This window comes from Mugil cephalus, chromosome 7 (assembly GCF_022458985.1).
Source record: "Mugil cephalus isolate CIBA_MC_2020 chromosome 7, CIBA_Mcephalus_1.1, whole genome shotgun sequence".
NCBI classification, from domain to species: domain Eukaryota; kingdom Metazoa; phylum Chordata; class Actinopteri; order Mugiliformes; family Mugilidae; genus Mugil; species Mugil cephalus.
The window spans coordinates 18,806,298-18,832,473 of NC_061776.1; the positions used below are offsets into that span (position 1 = coordinate 18,806,298).

Genomic DNA, 26,176 nt, shown 5'->3' on the forward strand with positions numbered 1-26,176 from the left:
AATGGTCTGTGTACATTTTTAGTGAATTGATTTTGTAGATTTTAACAAAAATCTACAACATTTGATTGAACACCATCTTGATTTTTCTTTTTTTAAACTGAATGAAAACTAGGAGTGTTCCTATGTTGAATTACAGCGGTTGTTTCCTACAACGCAGAACAGCTAAATGTACATAATAAGAGTACATAAGACAGTGGCATGTAATAAATAAAAGTACATAAGACAGTGGCCTGTAATAAATAAGAGTACATAAGATAGTGGCCTGTAATAAAGTCAATTGCTTGCGGAGTGAGTCATGGCAACCACTAAGGCTGAGATGAGAGGATGGTAGTGAGCTGAGTCATGTCCATAGAGGAGGATCCGATTGAGTTTGGAAAGAATCCAAGCACCTCCAATTGCTGCAGGCCAATAATATACAACATGCTTAATGGAATAAAGAGCATCCAAATAGATCCAAACTGAGCTCTAATTAACAGCAATGTAGTAATTGTGCATATATGTTAATCTACAACAATAGTGTCAACACTGCCACTTGCAAAGCACTGCTCCTTTGTAAGTAATTGTGTCACTGAGCAGGGAACACATGCTATTAGATTACGGGACGTCGGTTGGCACAAGGCTCATTCAACTGCTGTTCTGATATCCTTTTTATGTTTCAGAGACAGTCGACCCATCTGGTTCGGGGCCGCTGGCCACCAAGGTAAACAAACACCAAGCACAGACAGCTAAAGAGAGAGTGGATCCTGTGCTGCTTAGCGTCAGTCTTCAGAGTAATGATGATAAATTTGTTTGAGGATTATCACATATACAGACCAACAGACCAGAAGCCATGAGTGTACATAGAACAAGTGAACACGACAAAGTGGAGAAAAAAAAAAGAAGAGACAGATGGAGAGGGGGTGAAGACAGTACAAGATGGAGCATGTACAAAGCGAAGAGTGGACCTATACCATCTGTAAAACAGTTGGGAGAAACTGTCTGCTGGAGACGAGAACAACAGAAAACACAAAAGGGACATTTGATTTTATGCATCGCACAATTGCAATCACATAAGGACCCACGGCACATAAAGGAGATGTTCCTACGCAGTAAAGGCAAAGTGCGTCCCCATTTAAAATGGTTAAAATCCTCTGAAAAGTGGCTCCCATTTGTAAGAAAATTGCGTATCGCTCATAAAATGTACAGAGAACTAAAAAAAAAAAAAGGAAATTCTGCCCCTTCAAAGGTTATTTTAGTCAAAAAAGAATAAAACTTCTTTCCAGTGAGTCTACCTAATGGCTGCAGGTCTTCAGCGGGTAGAACTGCAGATGAGTTAAGGTGAGCATGTCAAACACGCACAACTAGCGGATTCGTTTTTTTTTTTTTTTACTGTGATTAATAAAAGGAAAAAAGGAAATGCAGGAAAGAAATTAGAAATCAATCATCTCACAATCTATATAAACACACATATATGAACCCATTAACCGAGATACAAACTCAGATACGTCGATTTTGATATGTTATTATTTATTTATTTATTTTTTAACACCACAGGGAGTCAGCAGTAGAAGAAAGTTTGTTGATCTTTATTGAGTAGAACGACTTTGTGTGGCAGCGAGGACAGCGCTACACTCCAGTGAATTTAAGGGAGAATAAAAGACGGAGAAGATGTGGAAGGATGGACAGGTGGTGCTTGTAGGAACTGGTGGAGTGAAGGATCCTGTGCTTTTCCTCTCACCTCACTCAGGATTCAGAGTCCAGAGGGTAACGGTGTAGATCTCTGGAGAGATGGGTGCCCAGGTAGGTAAAGGTGTCCCAGTAGATGGCACATAGGATGCACAGAGGCCCCATCCACTCCAAGCCCCCCTGACTCAGGCATGCCAGGGGGGACAGAGACACGGGACACAGCCACAGGGACATCAGAAAAGAGGCTCCTCCTCCTGACTCCAGAAGTCAAAGTCAGTGGACAGGGACATCTCTGCTTCCAATTTTGATATCGGTAGATGTATAGAATGAGTCCTTAAGAGTAACCTACTTATTTTACAGAGGTTTTTCTTTTTTTTTTTTGGAGAGAGCTTTGTAATATTAATAAGAAATTCTGGAGACTGTATGATATTCTAGAGCATTTTCTTCATCACCTCCTAGGTATTGGAGAAAGTTTCCATTACATTTCCAAAAGTCACAAATAAATATATGTTTCAAAAGTAGCTTGAGGGTCATGGTGATGGAGGGGAGGTCAGAGATGCTGATGTTGTGGCAGTCTACCTGTTCGAGTTCAAGCCAGGAGTTGTAATCTGCTTTTGCATTTATCCATTTAGTGATATATTGCAGCTGATTAACCAAGTAGTAATTCATGAAATTTGGTGCAACCAATCCTCCTTCTGATTTAGTTTTTTGAAGGGTGGCTAGCCGAATTCTTATGATTTTGGCCTTTGAGTAGATTTTTGTAAGAGCAGAATCTAGGACCACTTTGCTGTGGGTTTGCTGTGGGATTGGTATCTACTTAAATCGGGTGTGTAAAACATGCAGCCCGCAGGCCACAGCTGGCCAGCCTGAGGGTCCAAACGGGCCCTGGGGATGAATCAAACGAGTAAGAGAAGAGGGAGGAAGAAAAAAAGGAAGCAGAAAGAGAGAAGAGAGTATGAGAAGAAGAATATGTAAATGCTGGTGTAGAAGCATAAGTAAATGCGGAAAGGAGGAACGACAGGAGGAGGAGAGAGAGGAAGAAATGGGGAAGGAGAAGAAAAAGAAGGGAGAAGAGAAAAAGGAGGAGGAGAAGTAGATAGGGAAGGTGGAATAGGAGAAAGGGTAGAAAAAGAAGGAGGAAAAAGGGAGAGGAAGAAAAGGAAGGATGATGAGAAGAAGGCAGAAGAAGAAGAAATTGAGACATAGAAGACATGAACTGAAAATTTTCAATCAAATTTAAATTTTCATAATCCACTTCTTTACACTAAAACAAAGGAACGTATTTATAGGTTGTTATATTATTGTGTTACTGATCTGGCCCCATTCAGTTCAAATTGGGCTGTACATGTATTTATCCCTGAACTGAAAATGATTTGTCACCAGTGACTGAAATAAGCTTTCTTCACAATTACAGCTTATCTCCTGTGGCTCACATTTCCCATCGGTCAATGATGAAAAGCTTTAATGCACAAAATCAAGGGAGGAATTGAAAATATTGCACACAAAGATGTCTCCTATTAAAGATATATATGGACTTGTGCTTCATAGCTAAAATGATCTCCAACGTAGATGGGAATGGGAGGTACGCAGTAGTCAATTTAGCCTATGATAATAATGTAGCACGTTACTGTCCACCCGACATAGATCGTTTCATTCAATGCACATCATAATGACCACAGACTATGTACAGAATAAATGCGACTGCTTCCCTTGTTTTTTACAATAACACCCCAACTCTAAGGTTTATAAATACACACATAATTGCAGCGAGTGCACAGAGTGGTAATTCTTTCCACCACACCAGTGAATATAACGTCTCCATTTTTATAACACACATTATCTGAAAGTTAACATTAAATACTAATTTCTTAATTGTCAACTGCCTATGATATATTTATTACTTGCAGCACCTGGATATCACGGGAGAGAGAGGGTCCCGGCTTGGCTGGCATATAGCAGTCTTTACCCTGAGGCCGATGGTAATTTACACCTTGTGAAATATATAAGGGAGGTATACTTTCACACTCAACATCTGTAGCCTACTTTGCAAGTCAAATCTGAATTACTGTTCTTATCGTTGTAGCATAGGCAGAGTTTGGCATTTCCAAGCATTAATGTACAGCAGCACAAGAAAATATGCAAATGCAGACCAAAAGGTAAAATCCCTTTACACCACTCGGTTAAATTAACTCCAACATACACTCAAGGGCCACTTTATCAGGTACACCTTGCTAGTAAAAGGTTGGACCTCCCTTTTGCCTTCAGAACTGCCTTAATTCTTGGTGTCATACTTTCAACAAGGTGTTGGGAACATTCCTCAGAGATTTTGGTCCATACTGACATGGTAGCATCACGCACTTGCAGATTTGTCAGCTACACATCTATGATGTGAATCTCCTGTTCCACCACATCCCAAAGGTGCTCTATCTACTGGACTGAGATCTGGTGACTGTGGAGGCCATTGGAGTACAGTAAACTCTTTGTCACGTTCAAGAAACCAGTTTGAGATGATATGAGCTTTGTGACATGGTGCATTATCCTGCTGGAAGTAGCCGTCAGAAGATGGTATACTGTGGTCATAAAGGGATGGACATGGTCAGCAACAATACTCAGGTAGGCTGTGGTATTTAAACCATGCTCAGTCTGTACTAAGGAGCCCAAAGAGTGGCAAGAAAATATCCCCCACATCATTACACCACCACCAACCGTTGATACAAGGCAGGATGGATCCATGCTTTCATGTTGTTTACACAAAATTCTGACCCTGCCAGGTCACATATTTTATACATACATGTCAGTCTACTTTGTTTACACTAATCTTGTTGACTTATTGCAGCTTTTTTTTGTTAATCTCACAATACATTTTTTAAATGTCAAAAATAATTTGATTCGATCCCAGCTGCTTTCCGTCAAGAACGTCTATTTGAAAGACAAGATGAAATTATTCGGTTACTTGGCTACTTCAGATCTCCTCCCCCTGCATTTATACTTGCATGTGTGTGTTTGCGAGTGAGTTCTCTCCAGCCCTTGTGGCTGCCTGGCATTTTGACAAGTGTGTGACAGTTAAATCTGTCGACGACGACAGCATGATGAATCCTTACACAATATGCTGGCATTGAACAGTGTCTCTCAAACAGACAGAGAGAAAAGAAGGGACGACCAAATGGTACCCAGTGTATTTTAGACAAGGAGATAAACACAACAGCCTGGGTTCATCACCAATACAAATAAATCGATGAATGAATCATGACAGACGCTGATTGACTCCGGGACAAGAGGAGCTTGATTGGCTCCACAATCAACAGATGTCTATGCCTCATGAAACCACCGGATGATGGCCACTCTGTTTTCACTTCCTGGATTATTCATATTATCTCATGTAAGTTTAAAAAGAACAAGGAAACTTTGATTTCTCTTTCAGCTGATTTAAAAGTATAGTTAGGAGCACACACAAATGGTGGTACTGTCGGACTGCACCGCGATTCTAACACCTCTGCTAACACGCTGCCAATGAGCAAGAGGTGGCGACAGGTTCATTTGTGGCCCTGTGGTTTGTTTGCTTGTGTTTTTTACTGAGAAATATTTTTCCGTGTATATAGCCCCTTTTTTAATTTGATAGCTGCTGCCGAAAAACAACACGCGGCCGTCTCTGAATTGGCTACTCAACGTCAACTCAGAGCCCAAGGGGAGAGAAAGGAAATGGCGGGAGTGAAGTACTCTAATAATAGGAAAAAATAAATGAATCGTCCACCCTTTAGGCTCCTTCATGGATTATAGTCTATTGACTCAGTGCGTCCTGAACAACCTTTTCTGAGACCAATGTGTGGATGATTCATTTCCCTGCTTCAAATGTGAATGATTGTTGGTACTTAGTGTATGGCTCAGATGTAATGAGAGGAGAGAGGAAACAGTGGGGCTGGAGACAAACAGTTCTGCTTTACAGAACACTTAGCAATCCATAAATGGAGATCACGGTAAGAAGTCGTGGCTGCTTTGTACTTTGACTCATTCTTTTTGAATGTACTGCACACATTGAATGCACAACTCATTGCGCCAGATCTTGATTAGACATTTTTTACATATTTTTTTTAAATTTTCCCCCACACATTTAAATTTCTTTAAATACACATTAACATGAATCCAACATATTTTAGTAAAGGATAAATGGAGGAGAGTTATAACACTCATTCAGCGATACAGGAGCTGTCTCAACAGTGCACCGTTTCATACAGGGCTCCACACTAGACCTGTCAGTCTAAGCCTCCTGTACACAGTAGGCCCCGCCCCTATCACTGCTGAGCCAATCACAAAGCCGCATATTACACACCGACTCTGTCAGGTTCCCTGCAATTGGCCAAGAGCCTATTCAGTCCCCAGGTGAAATCCCAGAGGCGTGCTGCAATATTAGCAGAAGAGAAGCTAACCTCGCTCCCATGAGGCCATTTTGAATCACGTTGTTTTAATTCTTTATATGTCAGTTATATACCAGTTAGGTACGTTTATGTTTACGGCAGCTGCACAGCCACCCTACTATTGCACATGTTTTAAGTAAAAAAATAAATAAAAATGAATATTTGAACCTGTGTATTATTTGAGTAGCTTAATATTGAATGCAAAATGATGGTCTGAAAAACATTGAAGAACCCTGATCTACAGTACGCTGTACTCATTAGTATGTCCAGATAGTTTGCAGTCTGTTATTTAGTTACTACTACAGTTGGTAGTAGTAGTAACTAAATAAAGGAATTACGTCGGGTGAGTGTGGTCAGTCACTGCCAAGACCCTGCTCACCCATCTGTGGGAGTTACAGACCCAATGTTTCTTACTCCAAAAACAGCTGCTTTCCACCAACAAATATTGTATTTCTGATTTGGGCCATTTTGTTTTCATCCAACTAAAGTTGCTAGTGAAATAACCTGCCTCACAAGCTACCCACGCTGGATCGTTAGCTAACGTCACATTAGAATTATCAAGCTAACATTTTTATTTAATCTGACCATTCAAATACTCCAACATTTTCCCAGCGACATGATCATCTACAATAGCAAAAAAAAAGAAAAAAAGTGAAACATCTGATCAGTGTGATTCAGGAGAGGCCAGCACTGTACAACAATTTGTAGCTCTACTCTAGAAGCTCTACCAGATTCCTAGCCTCCGAACTAATAGGTGATACTGTAGCTCTTCCAGAAGTGTTGTTTCTTTTCTCCCGGCTGCACAGTAAATGTACCGACTGGCCTTTGGCAGGAGTCTTTACGGCAGATTCAATTGTAATCTTTTGGCCCAGATACAGATACCCTACTTTAACAGACAGTTGGTGGCTTTTTTCTTTGTCTGTTTGAAATCAGTGTGCCACAGTTTCAAACATCAGACAGACAGACAGACAGACAGACAGATAGATAGATAGATAGATAGATAGATAGATAGATAGATAGATAGATAGATAGATAGATAGATAGATAGATAGATAGATAGATACTATTTGTATTTCACTGGAAATTTTACACCAACAACATTAAATATAATTTCATGTTCATACAGCTTAATAAACCAGATATTAAATATTAACACAAGTGGTAAGGTGTTACATGTGGACATAGTAAGAAGGAAAAACTTGGGCGGGCGTAGCAACAACGGTCAGTTAAGGAATATCATACCGTCTGTTTTTAACTTATCTGGAAAAGTGTGCATTTTAAAGCCCTTTGAACCATCTCGCTTGACAGGACTTGTCAAAACGCAGTAGTCGTCTTGTTGAGTGTATGATGTAACTGTGAGAAATTTGACACCTGTCACATTATACGACAGGCTTGAAGAGTCACTAGAGGTGAAAGGCTCCACAAAGCAGTATCAAGAAGAAGCTTCACATACCTGACCTAATCAGCTGTCTGTCTTTTTAGCTTGTGTTTCTGTCTCTCTGCTTTGTTATATGCACTGACTCACTGATGTTAAATTTGATTATCTGTTCGTAACTGTTATTTGGGACTTAAATAACATGCCCACGCACTTTGTAAATGTGACCAGCATGGTCCCCACTATCCTGCTAACAGTGTGTCATAATAAAAGTCCAGTGTCCTTGCTGTCCCCATGAATGGACCCGTACTGGCACAACACTGATAGGTTGTCTAAACTGGAGGAGAACCTGAGGGAAGAGAAACAATATCAGACCACACTTAGCACCACAGAGCCTTGTTTATTTATATTGTTAACACTCCCACAAACTACAGTAGGAGACTTATCAGCCTGCAGTTATAGCTGGATACAGGTGCCAGCAAACTTGGATGCCTTCTTCTTTGGTGTTAGGATTTTAATGGATTATATTTGAGATAATATTCTGCCAGACGCTTTACCACGAAGAATAAAACCTACACACAGTCTCCCTTCGGTTCTATATTATGAATATAAATTACAACACACTCTTTATTACAATTTGAAAGCTTGGGAATAAAACAAGTGTGATTCTAAGGAGCTGTTATTGTGTCATTTGCAAATGTCCAGATTTACGAGCCAATAAAGGATGAACCTAATTGAGGACAACCACCCACACAGCTCCCTCAGTGGTTGGTCATTACACATGTTGATATACAGTACAGCATAATATAAATTGCACATGTTATTTTACACCTTCATACACATAAAACAGACCCCAAAAGTGAAATATAAAGATATTAAATTCTGAGAAAGATTTCTTAGTCTGTTGCTAAAGCAACAAGGAAATGCCATGCCCGTATAAAGTACAGCCGACTGAAATGGAACAGAGGGAAAAGGAGACGGAGATTATATTTCTTTCTATTATGTCTGCTGTGTCTGTTCAAACCCAACAGACAAGTCCACCTGTCAGACACCCACATCCGTCCACTCTTCATGTACAAAGTCAACTGTGGACAGTTGCAGAAAGAGAAAGAAGGGCCGCTGTAAAATTCACCGCAAGGACTTCTGTGTCTGGCAGTACAGTGGAAAGGCTGTTTTAACACACGTACAGCCTGCCAAATAATTATCCCTTCAATCAAATTTTATTTATAGCTTTGCAAATATATGCCTCCTCACTTGGTTATGCTTCACAGCCACAGGAGTGTGTAATTACTCATGTCTCTGCTGGCATGGGTCTAACAGCTTCTGCAGTAGTTCACAGCAATCCAGTCCGAGCTGATGACAAGTTTCGCAAACATCGATGTCATTTCATATGTGGAGATAGACAACAGCAGAAACATTGGCTCCTTGTCATCACTGCAAGTCTTTGTCCTCCTGACAGCGATGCTGTGTATATGTTAAAGCTTCGTCTGTATCCTTCGGGGTTCAGTGTTATTTCACACTCACTCGCCAATTCATTAAGTGCACTAGTGACGAATGCATCCTAACATAACAGTTCTTTAGACCCCATTCATGACTGTTGGAGGTACATTTGATGAAAGTTTGATCTTCATGTTATAGTGAAAATGCATCTGTAGTTAGTTATAATGTTAAAAATTAAAATTCAATGTTGAAAAGTGGAAGTAGTGAATGTTGATGCTGAACTGAAATGACAGTAGCTAATGACGTTACTGCAAAGTGTTTTCAATGAAGGACTAACAGCTTCATGCTGTATTTATGTCATGATTCTTCATTTAGCATTATGGAATGATTATGAAATGATGACAGGTGTCACACATTACCGGGCGATTCACTGATGGAGGAGTAAACGTTCGGGTTTGACAACTCCTGCCACTGAGTGGGGTCATTCACCCATTTCTTAGTCGGTAGGCTATATGGACAAACGGCTCCTAAGTTTTTCTATATAACGTCGCCGATCATCGCTCGGCAACGACATTATATATGTCTGCCCGACTAACATTAGCCATTTCTCTTGCTTTCCGGCCAACAAAAGTTAGCAACACAAAATAAACACTGATTCAGGGGGGATTTGTATTTCCAGCCAGTGGTTTGTTTTCACTCAAATGGGGGTGTGGCCTAATTTGCTACTCTCTTCTATAAGCTCCTTCACGATTTGTAAACAATGTGATGTATTTGAGGGGCAGGGCTTAACTGGAAGCAACAGATCTCAAACACTATAGCTTGTAAACGGTGGTTAGCATATTTCAAGAGACTGTTTTGGCAGAAATGGACAGGAAAATGCATTGAACCCTTTACTAAGTTATTACAAGAAGTAAGCTGAACCACTGTGGAGGGTAATGTAACAAGTGCTGTAACTTCTGCTTGGACACCCGTGAAACACGCGACTGGCATTGGGTTACCTGGCGCTTAGCTTTGGCATTAACATGTAACAGGAATCCCCTAAAGAAGGATTAAGTTAATGCAATTTCAGCCACGATTTTGGCTAACCTATAACATGATGCAGGCTGAAACTGAGGATGCATTACATATTAATCTGACCTGATATGAAGTGTGCCCATTGTCGATTGTCTCACTCCAATCCATGGCTGGTTTGTGATAAAACTTCAGGTTAGTGTTTTTGATTTTTTCCGTTTTAGCAACCAAAGATACAGCAAGATGACTTTTTCATGGTTGAAAGTGACAGTGTTCGCCTCAAGCTTCCCTCTGTTTTGCCTCCAGTCAATATCGTAACATCACAATGATGTAGGCCATGAAGGGGTCTATAGCTACTGCAGCCAGACACCAGGGGGAGCTCTACTTTCTTTGGCTTCAGTTTTGAGGAGCTGCTACATGTCCATCTTTATTTACAGTCTATGATATGAATGTGTAGGGAGGACACTGCAAATAGCACAAGTGTAGGTGTAATTTACTGAGATTATTTTCCTCCAACATCCCAATGCATCAGATTCTGCTCATCCACGGGGATGAGACTAAGAAAATGCAACTTATAAAATCAATTAACTGTTATTCTTCTTTAGCGTCTCCTGAAGTACATATTAATGTTGTATCTTGTTTATTCTAGGGCTCGGCGAGGGCCATCTACTAAAAAAAAAATAGAAATGACACATGTGGTGTTTTTTATACGTATCAAAGTGATGGAAACATCAGAGGACATTGTAGCATTATATATTTACAGAGCGATAGCTGGTGAAAAATCAGGGACATGGCAGCAGTTCCTTACACAAAGGCTAATTAGGCCCTTCTCGGTGCATGCATTTTTTTTTTTTGCATTTGTATGCAGTAAGTATTAGTTGAGGACTAACCATTACAGTGAAAATAGAGCTAATTTGTTCGAGGGAAAGGCAGTAAACACAGCAGGGTGCAGACCAAAAGAGATCAAGTGGGAAGTGGGAGGGAGAGTGACACAAGGAAAAATGACTGCAAAGGTAAAGATAAAAAAGACGATGGGCAAAGAAGTTAATGAAAAGAACACGAAAAAAACAAGCCTTTTGAAAGGCAGATCAGTTCAGGTCAGTCTTGCTGTGAGGCAGCAGGTGAACACAAGGTCTCTTACTCTCCCCTTTGTGAAATTACCAATACATTCATCCTCGATTTTGAAGGTACATGCAGGAGCAGATGCATGAAGCTGTGTTAACCAGCGGCACATCACACATCTCAATAGGCCAAAATAACATGCATGCTAACAACTACATTTCCAACTGAGCCACTTCCTGCATTGTTCATCTGACATGACTCATGTCCTCCTGCTCCTTTTGATCCAGTCGTACTGTATCTCCTCGGATGTTAAACCTTTGTTCAGCAGCTAGGTATTCATTGACTTTTAGGAAACAAATGCAGCCTCCGTCGTTCCAAGTCTATTTTTTAATAACAAGCTGTGGTGGCGCTTTTACTCTGATGCCGCTTGTTCCAAACTCTGTGAATACGGAAAGTGGAGCCTTTGGTCTGATCTGCCAATCAGGTGAGATTCAAAATTAATGTCAGGCCTGCGCTCACCTTTATGAATGGTAATAAGGAGAATCAAGGCTTTGGCTTGATTCTTCATAATAATGAGGACAGAACCTTGCTCATTAGGGTTGTTTCAAGCGTACGTTTCAAGCTTTTATGCTTTTAATTGAACTGATTTCTCCTGCATCTTGTTTTGAGTCTGTTAGTTTCATTCTTCTTTCTTTTTAGGTTTTCCATTTTTATTTTTTATTGATGTTAATTAAATAACAAACAACAAATAATTTCTAAATAATTACTCTGCATATGACAATAAGTACTTTCAATTTCGAATCCTAGAATTCTGTTGAAACCTCAGATTGAATGAGGTTTGTTTGATGGAAAGCACACGATATCTAAATATATACGATATATAAAAGGGTATACGTTTGACTTATTGATAGTTGAGTTTTACATACATAAATCTCAAATTGGATATTTGCAATGGAGGGATTATTAGTTTGAAAATAGCATCCATTCTCTGGGTATACTTGCACACGGAGGGAATGGCGTTCTTGGCAGGATTCTTGAAGAACTCGCACAGTTCTTCTGTGGATCGTCTCAGCTGTTTCTGTCTCTAGATGTAATCCTGGCTCCATGACGCTGAGACGAGGGCTCTGTGGGGGTCAGACCATCTGCTGCAGGGCTCTTTGTCCTTCTCGTTGCTGAAGATAGTTCTTTATGACGTTGGCCGTATGTCTTAGACCCCTCCCTCGTGGTATTGTGCGCCTCGTCCTGTTCATTCCTACCTTGCATATCCCCACTTTAAAAGTTCTATTTGAATCCACATATTCTCATATGATCACACATTTTGCTCTACAAGATTTGCAGCAACAGTTTGATAGAGATGATATAATTTTTCGTCATTACACATACCTTGTCACATAAAGAAGCAGTCCGCAGCATTTAGGGGCTTAAAGTCTACTCTTTCCTATTTCCTAAATACTTTTCTAATGCTGTTTGCACAAATGTAAAACATTATTCATAATCAGATGATCCCTTGTATTATGAATCATTGTGTTCTTGCTGGTTTACAGTGAGTCCTTTCAAATCTTAGTTAGACCATCTTTTGTTAAATTAAACTTAGACAGACTTTAATGATCCACAAGGGAAATTAATTGGCCATAGTAACTTAGTTGTTACAAAAAGATGGAAAGTAGGGACTAAAAGAAGTTCTATAGCGTTCACTGTGGGAGCGTAGCTGAATCAGTCCGCTTCCAACTCCCTACTAATCACATGTCCAGCCTTTTGGATTAATTTGTTGATCCTACTGATGTATTTTTTGCTGGTTCTACTCCCCCAACAAACCAAAGCAAAGAACAGGGCATTTGCTACAACAGACTGGTACAAAGACTCTAATAACTGCACACTGCACACATTGAAAGGCGTTGGATGGGGATGGGCTCCACTGGTGTCCTCTTCCTCGTGAAGTCAATAACCAGCTCCTTGGTCCTTGTCGACATTCAGGAGTAGCTGGTTTGCCTGGTACCGCTCTTTAATTCCACCTCCTGTCCTCCACCTCTGAACATCCAACCACTGCAGAGACGTCAGAGAACTTCTGCAGGTGGCAGGACCCAGAGCTGGAAATCAGAGGTGTAAAGAGGAAACAGGAATGGTGACAGGACAGTCCCCTGTGGTGCCCCCACATTACTGTCAACAGTATCTGACATGGGCACAAAGCCGCACAAAGTGGGAACATGAGAAGAACGTGATCCTCACAGTGCTCTTACCATCATCCAGGAGAGAGTAAGCTCGCTGCAGCAGGTAGATTACAGCATCATCCACATCAACATGAGGCTGACGGGCAAACTGAAGAGGGTCCAAGACAGGGGCCACCAGGGCTCTCAGCTGGGCCTAGCACATATCAGTAAATATCCTTAAGTTTAGTTTCAGTGAATTAAAGATGTCACCTTATTTTCAGGCTATACTTTTTGCCATTCTCATTCCAACACACAAAAAAATAAAATGTTTCAGTTCAAAACATGTCTCTTTCAAAGCAGTGTTATCATATCATCATGCTCACATTTAACGGTGAGAAATAATGGTAATGTGTGATGAAGTCCAGGTCTCTAAATCTGAGAAAACTATTTATTTATTTATTTTAGAGGGGGGATTTGAGCATGTATATGTATTTAGATGGGCACAATGAGTTTCTATTGTGTTCTTGTTACTGTAAGGTTGCCAGGCTGTGGGAAATCACACAACGTGATTGTTTTGTCAGAATTGAAAAGAAAATACAATGCTGGCTGGCTGCATTTTTTTAATTTTTTGAGAGCCAGACCTGCTGTTTCCCTCGCTGCCACCAGTCACTATGCTAGGCCAATCCACTCATGGCACTGACTCTGCAGTTAATATCCCAACATTAGAGTGTTGTACATGTTCTCATCAAACTCTTTGCATGAAATAAGCAAATTTTTGAAAGTGCGGGACTGTTAAAAGCACTGTACCACTGCCTCGGCATTGCTATAACAACATCAAGACCAATGAATCCATTTCCTGGCTTGCCTACGCTCAGGATCAAGGTCTCTTGCATGACAAAATGTCCTCCTAGTCAAGTCTAATTCGCACATGTATTTCCATTCCTATTGTACCTCTCATTGAAGTGTACCACTCCCTGCCACTCAACACCAGCGTCTTCCCAGCACACTGCTGCCACCTCATTGCCTCACAGCGGGGATCATGGTAAGTGGTTAATGAGCTGTGCTGGCTTTTCATTCAGACATAGTACTTTCAGTTACAGCTGATAAGCTCGGTTCCTGTTTCATTAGGTGACAAAATCTGTTGTCTGACGTCTAAGAGTTGTCTTTTGACAACTCTTAAACGTCGTGCTGTGGATGAGTATCTTGTTTTAATAGCCGCTCTGCCACGTAGCACACATTTACCAAGTTCAGCTCTGATGCCGTTCGTCCACAAAAATCTGCCATCGCAACCAAGTGAATCTGACAAATACATATTTTTTTAAGAAACAGATGTTACATTTTTTTTTTTCAGGCTACCGCCTTCTGCTGCAATTACAAGGATTTCCCCGAAGAAACAAAATAATGGTACCAGATACCAGAATACCAGATGCTACTTACGCCAGTAAATACTCGATGTTTGTGTCTGGCTTTTAATATTTCTTTTGCCACCCATACACAGTGTCATCAAATCATCATCATCAGCTGCTGAATTTTGCAAATTTTTGAATTTTGAATTGCTTTGCCAGTTGGATCATATACACTATCTGGGTTGAGGGGAGGGGTCTCTGTGGATCATCTCTGATATTTGATCAGATCAAGTGAATTTGGAGACCAGGTCAATAACACCTTGTGCTGTTCTTACCCATCTTAAGACGTTTTACATTTAAGATGAATGTGGAAGTCAGATTTCCAGGTTTAGGGTTTCTAATTGAGCCCAAGTATAATGCTTGAGGTCTATTTAAAATTCAGATGGTTTCTAGCCTGTTAGGTAATGACAGCTCAAACTGCATGTATTGATCTTGGGGGGTGGATTTGAGAGATATGGCTGCACGTAGATTGTAGCGCGCTGGCTGCCAATTGCCTGTCAGCAAAACTTCGAACGTTGACAACACATTGTATGCCTGCCTGGTCTTACTTGTGTTCTCCCAGGGAATATGGATAAGGAGGCTGATCTAGACTACTGAGATGCAGTCACGGGAAACAGACTGCAGAATCTGTTGCCTTGCCAACCAAACCCCTCAGAGTGTGAGGGTTAAATGTAAAAGATTCCCTGCCAATGCAAATATAGGTTGCCATCTGTTTTCATTACACTCCTTTTGTTACGCATTCTAAAACATGCAAGAATGTGGCATGTAGGTGTTCAGATCAGTGGTCCCTTTCAATGGGATCCTAATTTGACTTAGGCTGTCAGAGTCATTTGCATATCTGGATAGGAATTACCATACTTCATACTATTCACTGAATTTTCCTGTGTATCCGTGTTGTCTGGCACTCGTCATTGCACTGTTCTCAAATTAAATAATTTGATTAGCATTTTACTTCACTTGTTACGACAGCCTTATCAGCAGAAGATACGTCGTACAGTCCTAAGGCTCTGTTATCCTCACCTCGACATCCTTTTTTTTTTAATCTCCGCTGGGCCCCATGAGATGATGGCAGTTTTTACTCTTCCCTGAAATTTAATGTGAACTTCTGATAAATTGCGAAATTTTGTGGTCTGCCTAATTTCTGCCTTTGACTATTAATCTCCAGTGGAGCCGACAGAGATACGGTGGAGGCAAGAATACAGCAAACTTGTTGCTTAGGAACAGTGAGAAATAACCCTAACTTTTCTTGAAGCATCTGATCTTATCTCCCATGGTGTGCATAGTTGTGTGTTTGTGTGTCCATGCTTTTGCATGTGTGTGAGTGTGTGTCTGTGTGTGTGTGTGTGTGCATTGGAAGGTGGGGGTTGGGGGAGTCAGGTTTAGCAGAGGTTGTTTCCAGGCAACAGTTTTTTTTTTCTTTTTAAATATGAAAGTAGTTTGTTTCTCTGTGTTTTCTGTCTTTTCCTATTCATTATCTCCCACTTTTTCCACGAATATTATTTGTCTTCATTGAGACAGGGTTAACTGGCTCTGTGGTGTTTGACCCCGCCAGACTCTTTGATGAGTCTGAGCTGCTTTCTGCTGTTCAGGGAAAAGAAGTTTCAGGCGCTCATTATTACATTCAGGGGGAGCCATCTGGACAGGCAAAACGAGCAATTGTTTGGGGCACCCAGAACCTAGGATTGCCACTGTTTACATTATATACTAGATGTGCAGATATTTTTCAGTAAAGATCAGAAGCAACCTATGTAGATTCTCACACTCTGAATCCTCAGCTTTTTGCGTTCATTCATTTACCGTCTCGGTAGGCTCTGTAGGCTTTTAAGCTCCGGCTGACAATGTGCAATAAGTGTTTCGCTCCGGTGTATTTTTACTCGGCCAGCTTTTCTGCACACACGCCTGGAGCAAGCATGAACTGTTGTTTGAGCATATGACCCGACCAGTTGTTGGCTGGCTGCCTAGTTCTGCCTCAGATGCGAGCACTTCGTTAAATTAACAATCTGAGCTGCGCTTGAGCAAACAAACAAACAAATGGATAAACCTTCCTCTTCACCAGGTTTCAAACGGTATAAAGCCTGTTGTACACTTGTTGGGGGTGACATGCGTGTGTCATGCAGCGATATGAAATGTCATCTCGTGACCTTATTATGTTCTTGTTTTAATTAAACCTGAGTATGTGTGTGTGTGTGTGTGTGTGTGTGTGTGTGTGTGTGTGTGTGAAAGAGTGAGAGAGAGGGAGTGTGCAACAGGTGTAGATACATTTTAATAATATTTCAGGGGGTTTCTCCACCCTTACACTCCTGCATGCGTCTTACATAAAACAATCTCAGCTCTACATTGTATAATGCACGAGCTCTTGCGTCGTTCTTGTGAGATAATTAAACTAATTCATTTCATCACTGCTGAGTAAAAAAAAAGAAGAAGAAGAAAAAAAAAACACCTGCACAGCGGGAACCTACTGTACTCTCCCATACACATTCACTTTCACTGTGCAAGCAGAGCAGCGACTAATTACAGCGTCTACCCCCTACATTTCCACATGCGCGTACGCGTCAGATTGATTGAACTGATGTCCCTTTTGATCTGAGTTTTAATTGGCTATATGTGAGGTGCTTAACTGTGATCTTCAAACTGGATATTTCAGATGGAAACCGGCGGTGGACTGGGTGTTTTGTCATAGCCTAATTAAAAGTCTCTTCCTCAGCCGACATGATCTTCCGCATCACCCAAACACGCTCAGTGTGCAAGCGCACTAATAACAAGTCTAAAATGCAGAATCCCTGTAATTATCCAGTGCTGTCCTTTGCCCTCGTGATCGAAACAGTTTGGTGAAAATGCATCAGTGTCGATGGGTTCCTACTGCCATGTCGTCACACGTACTGTGGGTTAACTTAATTTAATGGATTAGAAATACTGGTGGATTTTTTCTAGTAATGTGGAAAGTATTGCTTTTTTTGTATCTACGAGCCCTTCCACTTCACATTTCTAGCTTTTTAGCTGATTAATGTTCATCAACTACGTATAGTCCAGAGATAACAATGCAATTAAGTCTAGCACTATAGCTCCACTTTATTAAATACACAAGGATGTTTTCAATGAACCATTAGGTATAATAAGCGGAACGAGGTGTGTAACTAAGGTACTTTTAAGACTTGAGAATAAACTTAAACTTGTCAAATCAGAGTGCCAGTATTGGAAGAATAAACATCCCACACAATAAATGAATGAAATATCTTTTCCCTCTAACTGATGAGTGATTCCTTTGTGTGTTATGTCCCGCTCCAATATCCAGATTCAGCAGGGAATACATCCAATTAAAGGAGCAAAATGCTTTAATCGTGGCACAAGTCTGACGTCAAACCCCTTGAGTATGCTCCAGCAGTGTCCCAGAACAAGGGTGTAAAGGACTAAGCCGCTGGCCTAATTTTAATGCAGTGAAAGGAGAAGAAAAACACGTGCTACGTTCTAATCGTTATTTTGTCATGTTTTGTTTTGATCTCAGACTGGTTTTAACTCAAGTCAAAAATCTTTAGTTCCTCACAAAGTATCCACACACCCTTTCATGAAAGTCTTTCTTGTTGTTACTTCACAGCTTAAATGTAACTTTGCCTCAACAGGCATGAAAGTTAGAAACTCTACAAAAGCAACCTGCAATGAGACAGTGCCCTCTGTTGGAAGAATAATGAAACGATAGCTTTGATCATTTAACCAAACACTTTAATGTATTTCTAGTTTGGGTTGTGTTAAGGTCATTGGGAGGAGGTACTTTCTGAGCTCTGGCACGTTAGATTTGCATGTAACAATAGTTTAAAACTTTTTTTTTAAAACTAAAGAGAAAACAAAACACAAATATAAATAAATGCAAAACTGGCTTGTTTGGAGCATACAGCTGGTGTAAAGACAACATCCTCTCCCTGAATGTCAGCAAAGCTAAAGCGATGGTTGTGATGCGGAGGCTGAGAGCTGGTCTCCACACACTGACACTGTGGTCAGGAATGCTCACTGGAGGCTTTATATCCTAACAGGACTGACGAAAGACTGACATAAAAACTATTTTCTTCACAAACGTCTACAGGTGCTCCACGATACAGGAACTGTTCTAGTCAAAGAGGGAAAACTCTACAGAGGGAGGTAACTGGAAAGAGTTTCCATCCATTCAGGACATTTATCAAAAACTGAGAATAAAAAGATCATGGGAATAATGATCCCCATAAAGTTTGAGGCCTTAATTCTGGGGTTAACAGCAGACACCGTGAAATGGTTTGAGAATAAATATATGCATAACATTCTCCTTCTTGCCAGTAAGAAAGAGGGGAGAAAAAAAAAGATCCTCCTTCAGTCAAGGAAAGGATAAATTTGAGTGTTTGTGGAACATGTGGATAAACTATATGGCAACTTATTGACAATATACTGGGTAAAATGATAAAGGCCTCCTTGTTTTGACTCCATTCATCCTGTTCCGTTTTCTTTTCTCAATTTCTCAATTTTCTCAAAAGACTAAAGGACCGTTTCTACCACCAGTTTCTACTCACCATAGACTATTCTCTGGACACTGTCTGCTGGTACACTACGATATGCAACTTCATTGCCACTTCCACTACGGACTTTGTAAATTTGAAGATACTTACTATTAATGGCTGAGCTAACCAATTCTCTCGTCCAAAACATTTCATTATACTGTTAACCGTGTGTAAATCCTACACATGACAAATGAACCTGAATCTGAAATAGCTTGAAAGCAATAAACATGTCATTTTATCACCTGCCTTGGTTCTAAAAATATCCAATATCATCTTGAATGTGTTATGTGCAAAGTGAGTCAGCAGGTATCTACTGTTTCATAAGATTTTAAGTTAACCTATACATAGATCAGAAGTGTGTACACTCATCTGACCTTGTTGTTGGTCCACAGTGACTGTACCTTAGCTCTCATCCAGGCCCATATATTCTAGTTTATATTTACGCTGTCCCTCACTCTTTATGGCCTTCATCTCACAGTCTGTCTTTGCTACCTAAACTAATCTTTGTAACTTTAACATAGTTTGTTTCCTCTCCTGTGTGACAGTAGTAAATAAAAACAACATTCAAAGAATAATCCTATGACATATGTAGAGCAGGCTAAGTGTCCACTGTATGTGAGTGTGTGTTTGCTTGTCGTGTGTTTCCGTGTTTCCAAGGCGGCCGGCTCATTCCCACTGCACAAACATGTTTAGGCAAGAAGTCAAATGTCATGTCCCCAAGTAACCCTATTACACAGTTCCTCCCCAGTGACTGAGTCATCCCGGAGGTCTGCTATTAAAAGGAAGGGAGTCATAGGCAAATCAGCAGTTTGATAGGAGAATTCTTCTTTTATATGTTGGTGTTCCTTCTTCTGTCTCCAAATACGGAGGTTACTTTTACTAAAAGGAAATATGGGAAAACCAGCAGTTTTAATTAAATAAATGAAACATGGAAACAATATAATAAATAAAAAATAATACATGTAAATGGATATCTGAATTATGATAGCTTTTGTTATAATTTTATTTTATTTATTTTTTTCAAAATATAATTAATACAGTACAGACTGTGTTGAGAAATGATTTTTGTGTGTCTGATTTGTTTTGTGGATGTTGCACTTTATTCACTGTGCAATGTTTGAGGCAATAAAGAAAAGAAAAGAAAAGAAAAGAAAAGAAAAGAAAAGAAAAGAAAAGAAAAGAAAAGAAAAGAAAAGAAAAGAAAATGACCTTGGCCTTCATGGAACATAACTAGCTTTTAGGTCAATTTTTCCTACATGCAATTTATATAAGTTTGGTATGATTACATCAAACCATCTGTGTCCATGCTGTTCACTGTATAATAGGCTATAACGCACTGACTTAACATAGAGGAGCTTTTTCATCCAGTGTATGGCAGTTAAACTGATGAAATGTGAAACATTCACATAATGTATTTTTCCACTAAGGAAGTACACCGATCATGCAACATTATGACTTCTTTCCTAATATTGTGTAGGTTTTCCTTGTATCTCCAAATAACTTGTGACTCATCAGAAAATGGACATGGGCCTTCTGAGGGTGTCCTGTGGTATCTGGAAACAAAATGTTGTTAGTGGGTCCTGTGGGTTGAGGGTGGATCATCCCACAGACACTTGTTGGGGTCTAGTGAATTTGGAGGTCAGGTCAACACCTTGTGCTGTTATACAATGTTCTTTGAGTTGTTCCTAAAGCGGTTGTGCGTGTGTCTGTGTCAGGCTGCATCCTGCTGGGGATGGCTGCTGCCATCAAGGAGGGTCATTACTATGGGATGGGGGTGTCTGATCTGATCTAAGCAGGTGGTACATATCTAAGTAGCATCCACACGAATGTCAGGTCCAAAAGATTCCCAGCAGAACATTGTGTTGTCATAAGATGGTCAGTGTTATTTGCTTCACCTGTCAGTAATGTTGTGACTGGTTGTGTAGGCTGTAACACATTGACATGACACAGAAGGGCCTTTTCAGCTGAGCGTGACATCCAGTGTACAGCGGCTACACTAATGAAATGTGAGATATTTGCATAGGTTTTAAGCCTTTTTCCATTAAGGAAGTAGAAACTGATGTGTTCCGTTTTTAATCTTGTTTAACAGGAAAGTTCTGAAGACAAAGCACTCCTATATTAAGCAAAAAATTAGGGTAAACAGACAAAATGTTCAGATGGAAACATTGAATGGATGATAATACTCTATAGCAGCTATATGTGTAATTCACCACATGAACTGGCGGCTTCTGCTGCAACAAGGAACAAACACACAGTAATATGTATTTAAATCAATCAGTTGATTCAGTTCAGATGTGCACGGCCAGCGTCTCAGTGGGCGGAGCCAACGGGTCACGTGATCAGTGCCGCCGACATGTGGCTCCCAAGAGCGGCTGTGTTGTTGGGTGTAGTGGGGAACAGAGGAGTACTGAGAAGTATGGTGAGTACATATTGCAGGATTACGCTGATAATGCATGTCTTCCGGATTATTCTTAGATTTGTATAGCCGTTATTATTAACGCTGCCACCCGAGTGCTGGAAAACATGTAGGTCATATTTAGGACTTCTATTTTTACTTGCGGTGCACCAGACAAATAGGTCCGATGTTGACGCTGCTACCGAGGCTAGTGGCGCAATAGCAGCATTTGAGCTCCTGTTAGCGGTCCTGTGGAGGAGTTTAGCTAACCATTCATCCCCGTAGAGAGCCTCTGCAGCCCCAAAATCACCCTCACATTCACCGTATGTTCTGTAATAATAGCAGGAGAAGGGATGTTAGCTAACAGGGCAGCAGCCTTAAGGAGCTTGGGTTAAAGTTGCTAATAATCCGTTGTGATAATCAGTGATTTTTTTCCCCACAATGCGATTAAAGGCTCAGTCGAGATGTAACGTTTACGCTGTCTGTCAGATTTTTAAGTTGTTGTTTTCATCGCATGAGTTAAACAAACGTTTTTATAGATCAAAGCTGTTTTGAGCCTTAAACCTGTTTTTGTATGGAAAATCACGAGTAGGGACATGGGCGATGACAAAACTGGGCCTGCACTGCGTTGTCAGTGACTGCCTGTCTTGCCTTTAGCGTCATTTACATGATTCATCTTGAACTTATGAATAACACTGCCTTTTGGCCCACTTTCCTGGACTTTAGACTTGACACAGCTCCGTCTTCAGCTGTTACTCATACTCTTACATAATCTCTATTCTTCACCTGTGTGTAGTGTGCTCAGGCGGCGGACTGGCAAAGCGCCAAGTCTATCTATGAGTTTTCTGCCAAGGACATCGATGGGAATGAGGTGTCTCTTGAGAAATACAGGTAAGTTAGTTTGTTTTAACAGGATCACCTGCTTTGCATACATACTTGTTTTAACCTCTCATTTTTTCTTTCTTTCTTCTTTAACTCTGACAGAGGGAATGTGTGCATCATTGTAAATGTGGCCTCTAAATGAGGAAAAACCAAGGTAAACTATACTCAGCTAGCGGGAATGCACGCCTCCTATGCTGAGAAAGGTTTACGCATCCTTGGCTTCCCCTGCAACCAGTTTGGAGGACAGGTAACATGGATAAACCGATGACAACTTAGATTCTGGGGTTCTTTCCTTTTTTGTGCTATTTATTAAAACAAACAAACAAACAAACAAAAAAAACTGGTTGCAAAAGTGTCAGATTGGGTGGGGCGGGACTACTGGCACCAGCCTTAAAGGTACTGGTAAAAGATTTCTTTGCTTCCACAAAGTAAATATTGGTAATAGAATATACCTGTGGTTTAGGCTGTCTGCACACAAGATAAACTGTAACTGCTATAAAGAAATACGATATTCTTATAAAGTGACAAAGGCCGCATTATTTGAATTCATGGTTAATCACGTTCGAGGCCTGTTTTCACACAGATAGCAGCAGGGACGGTTTTCCCTATCTGAGAAGTAACCCGTCCTGCTGTTTAACTGTTAAAACAGTTAAACAAATAAAATACTGGTTGTTTATCTTTCCCCAATCTCACTATTCTCTTTTTTGCTAGGCAGCCAGGCTACATTGCAACCATTAAATGGTTTTTAAATGGAGTGATTTTTATGCCATTTGAAAGACATTTAAGCATATTTTGTGCTTTTCTGGAGAGTTTTATTCATAACATATGTTTCCTAACTTGGCAATGTGTTTTTATTTTTTATTTTCCTTTGATTTTAATTATTGCTATATATGTACTTTTTGTTTTCCATTGTAGGAGCCAGGGACAAACGCGGAGATTAAAGAGTTTGCCAAAGGTTACAATGCTGAGTTTGATCTCTTCAGTAAGATTGATGTGAATGGAGACCAAGCTCATCCTTTGTGGAAGTGGATGAAGGCTCAGCCCAAAGGCAAGGGAACCCTGGGAAAGTAAGTCGTTGTTCTACTTTTCTTGACCTTTTTTTTTTCTTCGTTCATTTCTATTTCTATACATATTTCTTTGTCTGACTCTCGGGCACATTATTATTATCAAGGATGAGATGCAATTTAATCATTTTTTTTAGTATGTGGTGTTGATTTGTACATGTTAGCCTTCAAGACAGAAATAATGATAATAAAATAAATGTTTGTCTAGGTTCACCATAGTTTGAGGACATACAGTTAGAAGGAGGGTGTTGTAATGTTACTAAATGAAATCTTCATTTTAATTCAAATAAAAGTTTCCTGGGCAGAGTCCTGGGTCCTAGGTAATAACCTTAATCTATCATGTTTTGTAATTATTTCTTAGAAGTTGTCCCATTTCAGAGATTGGTACAAATGCAACTTCTCCGCATTGTACAAAATACATTGTTGCAGTTTGCAGTTAGTATACTGCCATGATGACACTGTTGCACTCTGAAATAGGACCTTTCACATCCTGTTGAGTTTGTTACTTCATCCCACCCTCTTCATCTTCCTCTTTTTACAACACATAAATCTTTTCACTACGTACTTGTTACATTAACAAGATCTGCAGTTTATCATTTGGTAATCAAAGTTTACTTAATAACTCACATGCGAGAAGTCAAAACAAAAAGCATCTCTATTGCTTTGTTATTTTCGTACCGTAATCACTGTGAAATGATAAATGAGTGTGTAAGCATAAAATACAAATGAATAGTGTAGGTCTGATGGTGGATGTGATTTAAGCCGCTGTTACCTTTTAGTGCGTAGATAAAGGTCATAAAGGCTTGAGTTTCACATTTTGTCCATTGCCATCTTTATTTATTGATTTTATGAGAGGGCGACCAAAGGGTGGATATGAGGAAACTGCACAGCCACGTGGTGGTAGTGAACTGTCAATTAGGAGATATCCACGCACTAAACATGCATCACACCTTATAACAGTGTTTCTCAATTCCCTGCATGTTTTTGATGTTTCCCTCCTCCCTCCTCCACCACACCTGATTCAAATGATCAGCTTGTCATCAAGCTCTGCAGTGGCCTGATAAGGAGCCATTCTTTTTAATCAGGTGTGTTGTAGGAAGGAAACATCAAAAACATGCAGGGCAGTGGGTCCCGAGGACCGGAATTGAGAAACACTGTCTTATAGTGTGGTTTACTCCATATCACCAAATTTTACTGAATTAACATAATACTGTACTGAAGAAGGCTTAAAATGAGCAATTAGGACCTTAAACTTAAAACGTTTTTACTTGGGATAATTAACTGATTTTATTACACATCTCTCTTCAATACTTGATTCTGATTGGTCAGGTAAGGTCACGTCACTTTCCCAAGTTTGACATCCACTCTCTACGTCCAATTGTGAAATTTCCCAGTTTGGGATGAATAAAGCCTCTATCTATTTTATAATCAATGGAAATGTGCAACTCAACATTAACTATCATTAGGGCTCCGCAGCTCACGGTCTCCTGGCAACCAACAGCACCCAACGTACACAGATCACCACAACATCCTAGCAACCGACCGGCTAATTTTACACAAATTAAATCTCTTTCAATTATTATTTTGTCAAATTATTCAATAATTTATCTGTAAGTCGTGTTATAAGTGGGATAATGTATAGTGAGCAGATCATTATGGAAAAAAAAAATTCCAGAACAATTCCATGCCATTTTTTTTTTTTCTATCACTAATCACTGACTCGCTATACATTATCCCTTGCTGTAGGGCTCCATGAGAAAGTTCAGACATCTTTTTGCCGATGCCTGCTAGTCATTAGAAAGAATGGCCCGTCCTCCTTTTCTGTGGAATCTATTTGACAAGTCAACATAAGTGAAATGAATTCCTTTGTAGTCCTCTTGAAATCAAGCTAAGAAAGCAATCTTGGTGGTTGTGTGCTATAACATTATTTTTTGTGTGTTTCTGCAGTAACATCAAATGGAACTTCACAAAGGTAACTTTCTAATACAGCTGTCCATCTAGTTTTTAAAAGCCATATTACAGTCAGACTTTCATTAAATGTCTTCCATTTTCCTCAACAGTTTCTCATAAATAAAGAGGGACAGGTGGTGAAGAGATATGGCCCCACAGATGATCCCAGCGTAAGTAATGCTGTGTTTTTAACAATATTTCATTGCATACCGTTTCTTGCTGTTTGAATTAGTTGCTGCTTTGTTATCAATCACTTTTAATTTATTCAGACATTTTGTAGTGAACAATTATCTGCAGTTTGCCACATCTGTCATAGAAAATTTTATTATTTTTATCTTAACAGGTGGTGGAGAAAGACCTGCCCACTTACCTGTAATCGCATCACCATCTATGTGTTCCTTGGACTCCTGACCCTCTCCCATGGACTTCAGAGTATTTGTGTGTGTGTGTGTGTGTGCCTGGGCCAGTGACGGCCTGTCTGTAAACCCAACACTGGGAAAGTCAGTGCCTGATGAACCTAAGCGTGCAATTTATTTCCAGAGCCCACACACACACACACCAAACCTTGTAAGGCTGTAATGGGAGGGCATTCAGTAGAGACACTTTCCATCGTTGTTCACACTCAAAACAGCCATTCCTTTTTCTTATACCATCTTACGCCATCCATGTGTCAATGTCAACTTTATGCACAGACATAGTGTTAAAATGTCACCAAAAACTACTGAAAGTATTGTTTGCACTTGTCAAACTCCTCACTTATATGATGAAATTGGAAAATAAATGCTATCTTAAACCTTTATGTGCCAATTTCTGTCTCAGTCTCACGCACAGTGCTCTCCTATTGGCT

General features: G+C 40.1%; 1 protein-coding gene across 1 annotated transcript; it reads left to right on the forward strand.

Moving 5' to 3' along the window:
* The first annotated feature begins 21,340 nt into the window (after window positions 1–21,340).
* LOC125011311 (phospholipid hydroperoxide glutathione peroxidase-like) lies at window positions 21,341–26,126 on the forward strand. The gene is made up of 7 exons (XM_047590460.1): window positions 21,341–21,457; window positions 22,230–22,324; window positions 22,418–22,562; window positions 23,231–23,382; window positions 25,327–25,351; window positions 25,440–25,499; window positions 25,673–26,126. Exons 1-7 carry the CDS (start codon window positions 21,392–21,394, stop codon window positions 25,703–25,705), a joined length of 576 nt encoding a protein of 191 aa, XP_047446416.1. The 5' UTR covers window positions 21,341–21,391; the 3' UTR covers window positions 25,706–26,126.
* The last annotated feature ends 50 nt before the right edge of the window (window positions 26,127–26,176 follow it).